This window comes from Egretta garzetta, unplaced genomic scaffold, assembly GCF_000687185.1.
Source record: "Egretta garzetta isolate BGI_Z169 unplaced genomic scaffold, ASM68718v1 scaffold426, whole genome shotgun sequence".
Classification (NCBI taxonomy): domain Eukaryota; kingdom Metazoa; phylum Chordata; class Aves; order Pelecaniformes; family Ardeidae; genus Egretta; species Egretta garzetta.
This window is the reverse complement of record NW_009259977.1, coordinates 1,678,897-1,689,845: the sequence shown is the minus strand read 5'-3', so window position 1 is coordinate 1,689,845 and position 10,949 is coordinate 1,678,897. Positions and strand designations below refer to the sequence as shown.

The 10,949-nt window shown below is 46.5% G+C and overlaps 1 protein-coding gene across 1 annotated transcript; it reads right to left on the bottom strand.

The window, feature by feature from the left end:
- Positions 1-355: 355 nt before the first annotated feature.
- Positions 356-1,628, bottom strand: C1QTNF8 (C1q and TNF related 8). The gene is made up of 2 exons (XM_035895936.1): positions 1,403-1,628; positions 356-903 (listed from the first exon to the last, which is right to left on the bottom strand). Exons 1-2 carry the CDS (start codon positions 1,626-1,628, stop codon positions 356-358), a joined length of 774 nt encoding a protein of 257 aa, XP_035751829.1.
- Positions 1,629-10,949: the final 9,321 nt, after the last annotated feature.

The following is a 10,949-nucleotide window of genomic DNA, read 5'->3' as shown; positions in this document are numbered from 1 at the left end:
GATGACCCTTAAATATAATTAAAGTGTCTTCTCTAAAGCAGAGCAAAGAAATTAGGTTTTTGCTACCAACTTGGCAAACTTTTGGGGTCTATTACTAGGGATCTATCCAGGGCTGCAGAACTGGGGCCTTCCGCATGCTGCTTCTCCAGGGCACGTAAGGGCTGAAGCCTTCTCGGTACTTGTGTAGCTTGCATTACCTTGAAGCAGTCACCTCCATCCACAGAGGTGTCCTTGGCATGGACATACAATGCTGTCAGCAGGTCAGGAGGCCTGTAATCCTTCTAGATCTATGCATTTCTAAGAGGGAAGGGACTAATGTATCTACCAAAGCTTTGAGCCTAAAGCTGATGAATGGCTACTCTATAGCCGGCTTGATTAAATGGCCATTGAAGATGATGTAAACATCAGACTCCTCACTATAGATGGCATTTTCTCGCTCCCGCTTGAACATCCTCACCCAGACCTCCTCTCCTTCCTGCAGGTCCAGCATCAGGCTCTGGCTCTGCATGATACTCCTATCGCTGGGCTGAGCATAGAGGATGGCCACCTCTTTCTCATTCTTCATCAAGTGCAGGTAGGTCTCCTTGAAGTTCCAGGTGTGGACATTGAGGCTGAAGTAGTAGACTCCTGCCACATAGCAGAAGAACTTTCCCGAGAACATGTTGAAGTGCTTGTAGAGGTTCACAAACTCTGTGTCAAAGGTGACGTGCTGGAAGTAGTCTGAGCTATGAAGGGGTTTTCTCCGACCCACTGAGAAAGCAGCGTAGAGCTGCTTGCAGGAATGGCCTTGTGGGCCAGGCTGGCCTTTCTGTCCTTTCCGTCCATTAAAGCCACGCAGCCCTCTTTCTCCTTCCTTCCCAACTGCTCCAGGGTACCCTTTTTCTCCCATTTCACCCTTCTCACCTGCAAGCATAAAGGAAAACCTTGTCAAACACAAGCGTGCGAAGCCCAAGCTGCAGACACATCCTGCTGGAGTCAACCAGCAAAGCAGCTGTGCTAAAACATTGTTTTCCCAGCACAGATATCTGGAAGCATTGGTCAGACATGAGCATTACATGCTTGATTGTTGTTTGCCTGCTTTACGGAGAGAAAAAAATATGCAACAGAAAAAGCCAGTGAGTGTCTTTCCTAGTTTCTTTCTACCATTTAGTAATTCTGTGAGAACATTTGCATCTGGTTTTCACTGTGACCTAACTTGAGCTTCCAGTGATTCTGGTTTTTGGTGGATTAGAGCCTTTTGCCAACTCTTCTCACTTGCACACACAGCCTGCACCATGTCACCCCTTGACCTTCTTGGTAAATGAAGTGGATGAGTTTCTTAGTGTAGGGAGGAGCACAGCTTGCAAAACAAGAGCGAGCAAGTAAGGTAAAGGAATTTATCCCCATAGTCAGCTTCACCCACCTTTGAGGATGGTGATATCTATAGTGGGCTGGACTTTGGGTACCGAATAGGCAGGGTCACTGCTCATCCTTGTGTATCGTGAGGAGATGATGGAGACGGGCTGCTCTGAAGGCCCGCAGCATCGCACGCAGGAGAGGCGCCGCGGTTCCCGTCTAGGCAGACCCTTTTCCAGCATGGCACCAATGTTCGCAGTGGACACTAAGAGCAGGAGAAACACGGCGCTCATCTTCAGCAGAGCCAGCTGGACCAAGCAAAGGAACAGAAATTATTAACACTGATTCAAATCAGAGCTCCCGATGGGCCATCTGTTAATGTTGCCACAAGGTGTGTTTCTTCTGATTAATTATTAGCTTATCTTGTAGTGGCACCAGGAGACTCCAGGTAGGAAGGGTGCCCCATTGCATACTATTTACAAGCAATGGAAAAGGCAATCCCAGTGTCTCATTACCTATAGTTGAAATATCTGACAAGAGACACCAGGTAAACAAAGAGGAGAGAAAAAAAAAAGACCTGCTGAGATACTTAAAGCTGTCTTGGCAAGCTCTGCTCAAGGCACACTCACTGCCTGGGTGCTGTTGGAACAGCCCTTGCAAAACGTGCTGGGTAAAAGACTCTCATTGCTCTGTTGGTTACTGTTTCTTGCGTTGCCATTTGGAAAAATTCAAAATCAGATGCAGAAAATGAAACTTTGTTTAAACATAAAGCCTAAGCCTGTTTGTGTGTGTTTGGGTTTTTTTAGGGAAAAACCTGAAGGAAAATGAAAATAAAAAATCCAAAGCATTTGTCTCTTCAGATAGTCTCTCTTAGCCTCATGCTGGTAACCTCTTTAAAAGGTGAGCTAGCCAAGCAGTTTGTGGCTTTGACCACATCTATGTGCTGTTCCTAGCAGAATTTCAGTGTTTGCCTTCCATTGTTATTTCCCAACGTGCAGAATGGAAAGCCAAATAGCTGCAACAAATAAACTGAACTGGGATTTGCTCTGCACAAACACCAGGGTTTTTTTGAGATAGTCTATTACATTTTCATCTGCTACTGGCAAGCTCGAAAGGCCCTGAATACTGAGTGAAATGGGGAGAGAAAATGTTTCGGGTGGTACAAAGGAGGAGTTTTCTCTAGCTTGCTATCTGCCTCATTCCTAGGGAGGGATTGGAGCTGGGGACAGGCAACTGCCACCTCATACCATGGATAATTAGTGTCATGCTACTGATTGCAGTGGTGGTTCATACAAGACAGATTTTTGGGCTGATGCCTTGTTGGACCTTATCCAAAGTCCAATTAGTTGGATGGACTCTTGTTGACCTCAGGCTGGGAACAGCCTTTACAGCTCCTCTTCTACCAGCTTTAATTCCAGGAACACTTGAGGAAGGTAGTAGCTAGATGTTCTGGCTTTCAGAAATAGGACCTGTATGTTCATTGAGCTATTGGCAGAGTGAGGGGGGATCTTGCCTTGGAGCTCTGCAAAGGCTTCACTGGGCACAAAATGGACCAGTTGAGAAAATACGAAAATAAAAAAGTCAGTCTGGGGCAAGGTACTTGGATTGTGCCTGCGTTCTTGGGAGATGCTGCCTTCAAATTCTTACCTGCCCCAAAAGAACTGTCATTCACACCTTTTATTACTTGGCATAATCCAGCTCCCTGGAAACCTGATGAACACTTATTAGCAACAACATAATAACTTCCCTTCTGACAGCAGCGAAAGTTCTTTCATCAAATCTGTCATAACTTTAAATGATCTCTGTTCATAATTGTACCTCATTCTAGGTACAAGTCTGAGGAAGGATTAATACTCCTTTTATATCAGTGTTCAGAGCCTGAATTTCATTTTCATTAAGTCCTCCTTAATTTTTATCCACTTCTTAAGCCATCTTTGTGCTGCCAAACAGGAACAGAAAGGCACTGCAAATCTAAATGTCCAGCAGGTCATAAATAACCAGCCCATACGTGACCAGAATGGAAAGTTTGCCCCGCAGTGAGCATTTGGGGTCCACGTAATGTTTCTGGTATCTACTCTGCAGCGACAAAAGTTTGTGCATGTACATAATGGTCTAAAGAAGACCTCATGTTTGCTCAGAGTCCTAGGCAATCAGGGCTGATATCTCCTCCTTGGGATTAAAAGCTATTCAGCCCTTCTCAGGAGTGTGGATAGTCAATAACCTGGGGATAAAGTATAGGGCATCTGATTATATTATCAGAACATTAAAACTGGAGGATATAATTACTTATAATACCTTCATGAAGGAGAAAGAGCATTTGTTAGGAGGGATATTCATAATGGGCGGAAGGGAAAGGATTCAGAAATATGAAGAAATTACTTCACATTTTTATAGGCCATTATTCTCCCCAAGACAAATGACTTTCCTATTTTTAGAAGTGACTTAAGGAAAAAAAAAAATGTTGTGGTGAAAAATCAGTGTTCAGGTTGTGCATGCTTTACATATACTGTAATCCAAGCACCCACTGAAGAAATCGTGGCCGCTTGCACGATTCATGAAGAAGAACTGCTCAAGTTATTGGCTGGAAATTGCATTTGGGAAAAAACCTGAAGCAAACGATGCAACAATCCAGCTACTTCAGGGCATCCTGGAGCTGACACCCACACACAGCATTTTCCTTCGAAAAGTTAATGAAGTTAGTTCACTAAAGTAGCAGAAACATGTATCTGGTCGCAATATCTGTGGTTAGGTGAAACCTTGATGTATGTGAATAAACAGCATTTCAGATTTGCAGTCTGCTCATAACAGGCAAGAAAGGACAGGAGAAGTAGTAACATAAGAAAGAGGTGGAGAGAAAGGAGTCTGAGAGGATGCAAGAAAAGAACAATGAATTCAGCAATGCAGGACTATTTTTGGAAGATATCTAGCACAAAACTGGAGTTCAGGTGAAGGAAAAACCCCAGACCAGAGAAATCAAATGTGCAACAGGAAAGGAAACAAAGGTAAGGTAAGGATTTCCTTATGATAAGATCACATCAATCTGGAGTGAAGAATGATTTGAGCCAAATTTCAGAGGAGAAGCAAATATAACTCTTGTGGCAGTAGGGAAGCGAAAACTGATGGGGGAAAAAAAAAGATACAAAAGCTCAGGATTTAATACCTGTGATGTAAAGCAGGGCGAGGGTGTTTTTAGCCATTTGTTTTTTCCCTTAAAAATAATTATTGTGACTTTATTTGTCAAATGTGGCAATGATGGGTTTGACTTCAGCTGCACGGGTTTATCTTCTTGAGAAGACAGCAAACAATAAGCTTGGCTTTGCTCTGCTGTGGCCACGACTCACCAGAGCACAGCCTGGGAGGCTGCCTCTCCCACACATCACTCAGGGCCCCGCGCAGGAGGGACATACATCCTCCTGCCCACGGCCACCTGACACCCTCCTTAGTGCCTGAGATGATATATGAGTACCACACCAAATGCCCCAAGGCTGCAAAACAGAGTATGTTGCTCCTTGGTCATCCTTCGCGACACCACTCTAGAGATCGACAGGAGCATCCTGAAAGCAACAGATTAAAACTGGAAGGACAAATTATTGTCTTTGTCTTCCAAACAGGGAACCTGCCAGCTGGTTCAATTCAGAAATCTTGGCTTTCCCATCAGGTAGAAAAACCCAGAGATGGTAACAGATATGCAGATATCCCAGTGGCTGGGAGGAAAACTGATCTCACATCTTTGGAAACTTCAAAGTCTGTAAATGTTTCACCTGAGGACAAGAAGATGGTTTCAGCCCTCCCTCTCTCAAAACCACTTTTTTCAGTTCAGCTTCTTCGGCTCTGCCTTTGGCTTGGGTTTGTTTTGAAACAGTTGCTTCACAACTAATGAGTTTGAAACATTTCAGCTGAAAAGCTTGTGGCGAGAAAAGCGTGTGTAGAAAAATGTAAATAGTTTTGATGCTTCTGACACTTCTTGCAAAATGCTCGCGAAGCAGAAAGCTCACCACGAGGCTGAGCGCAAGTCCTGTTTTGTTGTGTTTTGAAATAAATTGCTTGTTCTTCCCATAAGACTTTCAAGCCTCCACACTCCAAAGCCATGAACTGCACGCAGCACAGCCCCCAGCCTTGGCAAGTGGAACCAGGATGAAACCCAACAACTGAGTGTGAATTTAAGGAAGATATTCTGTGCGTGCTAAATGGGCAAGTCTATCTTTTGGGCAGTATTTTGGCAAACAAAATGAAAATTTATGAATGATGAAATAAGACCTCTGAACCTGATGGAAAGGGAGTGAATTTTGGTGATGAAGATGGCTGGTGGTTGGTTCTGTTCATTATAACATTAGAATATGTGTCCTGGTTTCGGCTGGGATAGAGCTAATTTTCTTCATAGTAGCTAGCATAGTGCTGTGTTTTGGATTTAGTACCAGAAGAATGTTGATAACACACTGATGTTTTCAGCTGTTGCCAAGTAGTGCTCAGACTACTCAAGGACTTTTTGAGCTTCTCCTGCTTGCCCAGGTGCATAACAAGCTGGGAGTACAGCACAGCTAGGACAGCTAACCCAAACTGACCAAAGAGCTATTCCATACCATATAACGTCATGCTTGGGGGGAGGTGGTTAGTTCGGTCGGTCGGTCGCGGGGAGACTGCTCGCGGCTCGGGGACTGCTTGCGGCTCGGGACGGGCTGGGCATCGGTCGGTGGGTGGTGAGCAATTGCCTTGTGCCTCATTTGTTTTGTATATTCTGTATATTCTGTTATCATTCTCATTATTACTATTATTATTCTTTTCTCTTATTAAACTGTCTTTATCTCAGCCCTCGGCTCTAACCTTTTATTTTCTTTCCGATTCTCTCCCCCATCCCACTGAGGGAGGGGGGGGAGTGAGCGAGCGGCTGCGTGGTGCTGAGTTGCCAGCCGGGTTAAACCACAACAATATGTTACTGTTGGAGAGCTGTTTAAACCTAATAAAAGGTTTATTTGACTGAAACCACCCTTTAGTGAAGGTTTAAAAAGACTATTTGCTTCTTCTGTCCCTTTTCTTCCCCTCTGATTTCTGAGTAGAAAGGCTAAATATTACCAAAAGGGATTGTTTGCTCAGGTATTTCTGCCTGGCCCAAAATGAGAAGAAAAAGCAAGCCAAAATGCCAGTCTCCTTGCACTAAATTCAAACACTCTCGTTGTTCAGACCCTTTTTTGATAGGCTGCATCCGGCTTTCTAACCAGAGCTGACCATAGGAACCCTTTAACAGGTGCCACACCAGCAGAGCCCAGGCACAGTGCTGGTGAGGATGCTGTGCCCAAACCAGGGACGCTGCTGTCTACCACGCTCAATCCAAGGCAGAACAAATAATTGAATAACATATTTTTGCTCTGCGCTGACCTTGGAAGTACCCTGCCTTAAAAATATAACCCATCAAGCTTTTTATTTACATGTTTTTTACCTGCTGTGACCAACCTGCGTCAAAAGTGCTGGTTTTCCAGTGACACCTGGCATTCCCAGTGTCTGCCAGCAAAAAAAGCCAAATTCCTCCCACACAAGTCTTTAGAGATGCCACAAACCTTTGCTAGGGAAGGGCAGAAACCATTAGTTCCAGTTCAGGGAGTTCTCCTTGTGTGCAACTTCTTATTTAAATATATTTTCTTGACACTACTACAGCTGGAGGGAGCACCTTGATTGATTTTTTTTTTTTTTTTTTTTTTTTTTTCATGATTGAGTTTAATCTTACAGCTCAAGGTAGACAGCTTATGCATGAGGTGCATTTGCTCATGCAAAGCTTTTTAATGATTCTGGGTACCTGAAGAATTTTAACACTTTGATGTAAAGTAACGTAGCTGGGCAATAGAAATTATGAGAAATCCCCATAGAATCTGCAAAAATAGCTTACTCACTCTGCACACGGAGAAAATAAAGCAAGAATGCAAAGGAAGTCAGCCTGGAGGCTGGACCAAAAGGTTTTCCTTGCAGGGATGCTCAAAGAATAAATCCCACTAATAACTGTGCTGAGCTCACACGCCGCGATATCAAGAGTTCATGAGGCAGAAATTGCTCTTGGATCCCTGAACTGTGCTCTAAATTTCTGCTAACTTTTTCCTTCCTGTTATTCCTAGGGCTTCACTTGGAAAAGCAATCTGTGATTGCCTTTGCTTTAAATTCATGACACACAGGACAACACCAGCCACTGCCCATTTTAATTAATGACAAATCTGGACTGAAAACCCAAGAGGGCAGTTAAGACTAAAAACCCTTCTTGTGCCGCAGAGATGGAAAACACATGGATGTGTCAGCCTCGAACCTCGGCATTGTTCCAGAGATGGAAAATATTCCAGTTCTGATTTTTTACCTTTTGTCTTCTTTCAAGCCTTGACCTCCTCACTGCTCCAGATCTCCTTGCATTGCCAGCAGCAGGAAACGAAGCATCGTTAGGGCCGGGTTTGTCTGGACACTGGACTTCCTCTTGGGAATTATTCGTTCGGGATTTTTTTTCTTTTCTTCCCCAGGAGGATCTAAAATTTCTTTATGAGCAACATACTGTAGAAAAGCCCAAAACACCGAAGGAGCTTGTGCGTTTTCCAAGGCAAAGCTGCGACAGCTCGGTGGTTCCTCTGCCCACGCTGCCAGAGCCAAGCGTGGGGCAGCTCCTCTCCAACACAACGCTGCAGAGATGCTTCGCTCGAATTGAGCATCGGAGCCCATCTGTAGCCAAGAAGTGACTTGAGGGCTCACAGATAAGAGTATTTGGATCCCAAAAAGCAACATGGTTTAAAAATTTCCGCTGTCTGTGGTGGCTTGCAGACGACCGATGTTAACGCCCTCTTGTTCACAGCGTTTATACAACGCCCTGGGGTGAAGCAGGAGAGGGGTTGGGAGTGCTGCTAGAGGCAGCCGGGTCAGTTTGAGCCCTGTGAGTTGTGAGCAGGGTGGGAACAGAGGCAAAGCCAGGATCCGGCCATGGGAGAAGTCCAGGGATGTTAACTGCATCCGTATTTGTAATGGCCTGGGTGAACTTTTGGTCAGTAAGCTTGTAGCTCTGTTTTTAACGATCTGGTTGGTTTCTTATTTTCTGGTGCTTTTTTAGTCTGTGTCTGTTTCCAGACTGTGTCTGTTTCTGTGGGTGAATTGCCCTAATTCCTCTGTCTCGGGAAGAGTACGTGGAACACCTTCACCCCTGTAGGTATGTGCCCCAGAGCAGCAGCGGCTCACGTGGGCACCACGTGCTCTCTCCGGCTGCGACTTCCCCAATCAGGTGTGGGAAGAGGTGAGGTTCTCAAGCAAACATCCCTTCTTGTTACCTGCACACGCTGAGACCTGGGGGATTGGATGGATTGAACAGTCCCCTGCAGGCGCTATGGGAGGAGAGGCTGTGCCTGTATGCAACCGGTCCCATGCACCTGGGCTCCTGTGTCTTCGCATGGTCCTGCCTTTCCTGGTTGGCAGCAGGGGCTATCACACTTATCTCAGCACAGACAGGGAGCAAAAGGATGTTTGCTGGTTCCTAAAAAACCAGCTCTTCCCTCTCTTCTTCTTCTCTTCCCTGCCTGCACCTCCGACGCCAGGAACATGCCTGCAATGTCCTGGAAATGGCCCTGCTCCAGGCTAGGCGGCTCCTTGAAAGCAATCCTGTCTCCATAGCAAGTCCCAACAGTGATTCAGCCCGGCGTTGGAGAGGCACGGGGCAAGTTACAGTAAAGTCATTCCTAGGGCAGCTTCTCCAATAGAGCAAATCACCCTGACGAAGCGGACGGACCCAAATCTCCTTCGCCCTTCCCAGTGGAAAGGCAGCTTTCCCATGACTTGCCACCCCTGACTCAGCCGCTCTGGGAACTTGGCTTTCTGTGTGCCAAAATAAAGCAGGCAGAGGTGTCCCTGCAAGGGGTCCCCGCGGTGCTGTCCCGGCTGGGTGGGTGGGAGCACCAGTGCATGGGTGCTGACAGCAGCAGGACCGTCCCAGCTCGGCACGGCTGCTCGGGGCTCAGGAGCGAGCAGCAGATTTCAAACAGCTGCAGTTCCCCGGCGAGGCTGGAGAAGCAGAGTCCCCTGCAAGTTTCCGTGCCTGTGGAGGACGGCAGGAATTGGCTCTTTCCTGCCCAGAGCTCCCGCAGCGGTGGGGGAGCCCGCGTCAGATCGGGCACCGTCCCGGTCCTGCTGGTCAGCCACAGCTCAGCAAAATCAGACTATAGGGAAGCATCGTTCTGGAGTGCTAAGGGTGGTTAGTGAAACAAGGAGTGTTAGTAGGAACAAATTAAAGCCAGCTCAGCAATAACCTGGCCTTGCACTTATTTCGCCTACTGAAGTGAAGCAGAAAAAGCAAGATGAAGCAGTGCAGGCAGAGACCACCTCTTTTTATGACTCACCCAAGCAACCTGCTTCTGCAGGGTGGGAACACTCTGTTCCCTGAAGCAATAGCATTTTTTCCCTCCAACTTATTCAGATCCATTTAACTTACCTTGTGACTCAGAGCCTCCTGTCTTTTACTTTCCTTGCTATTGCTTAGCAGGATGCATAATATGAAAGCTGCTGTTCATTCAGGTTTTTCAGTTCTCAGTGTCTGCTGCAGCTTCCTAGCTAGAGTCCAAATGAAACACTGAAAGTCAGGCCGGCTCCTTACGAAACCCAGCAACTAGGATGTTTGCAAAAGCAGGGTGTTTTCTTGTTTCTTTGCTTGCATCAACTCGTGCTGGGCTCCCGTGCTTTTGTCCTGCTATAGTTTTCTTAGGACTCACAGCCAGTCTGTCGGGTTGCACGGTGCCTCTCACAATGATGGAAATGAAAACCAAAAAATTTGTGAATAAAAAAAAAAATATCAAAAAACCACAGACCCAAAACCACATCCAGTGTTCCAGCCAAGAGAGAAAGTGCTGGGATCACATGGAAATAATTTTTCTTTGGGAGATTTCAGCATCTTTTTAGGCAGGAGAAGGGAGGAACAAAAAAAACCCAAACAAGCTCTGGCTTTTGTGCATGAGCTGCAGAAGTGACAAAGGCTCTTGAAGGGGTGCAGCAATGGAAACCACCCCTGCAGCAACCCTGAAGGAAGGTGCAGGTGGGTGTCCGGGTGCCTGGGGACAGGCCAGCCCAGAGGGCAGGTGTCACCCCTGCTGTCCCATGCACCTCCGTGCTGAAAAACAAACCTGTGGCTCTTTGCTTCTGTGCGAGCAGGTTTGGGGCCAGGCTCAGGAAGGTGATGTGCAGCAGCAGTCAGCTGTTTTCCCTCCCTGCTTTGCAGGTTTAGGGGATAACGCCTTGTGCCAAACCATCCATGGCAGGGTGAGATGAGTATTAGCATCCTATGAATGGGAAAGGAAGGGGAGGTCAAACACAAGCAGAGGGGTGAAACATCCTCAGCATGTGCTTGCAGACATCCTTCTCCCATCACCGCCTGTGTGCTGGTGTCATGTTTTGCACTAACTTTCCCATGACACCCAGAAATGGCTGGACAGCAAATTGTCACTCTTTCACGTAACTGGGACCGAATTACCAACTCCTTGGGCTGACTGCAGCAATTACAGCCAGGGTGCCACCAGGGTTTGTGTGGGATGGGAGGCGTGGGGACCATCTCCAAAGGAGGCTGAGCAGAGGGCGTCTTCAGAGGAGCCATCCAGCCCTGTCCTGCCTGGGCTGGT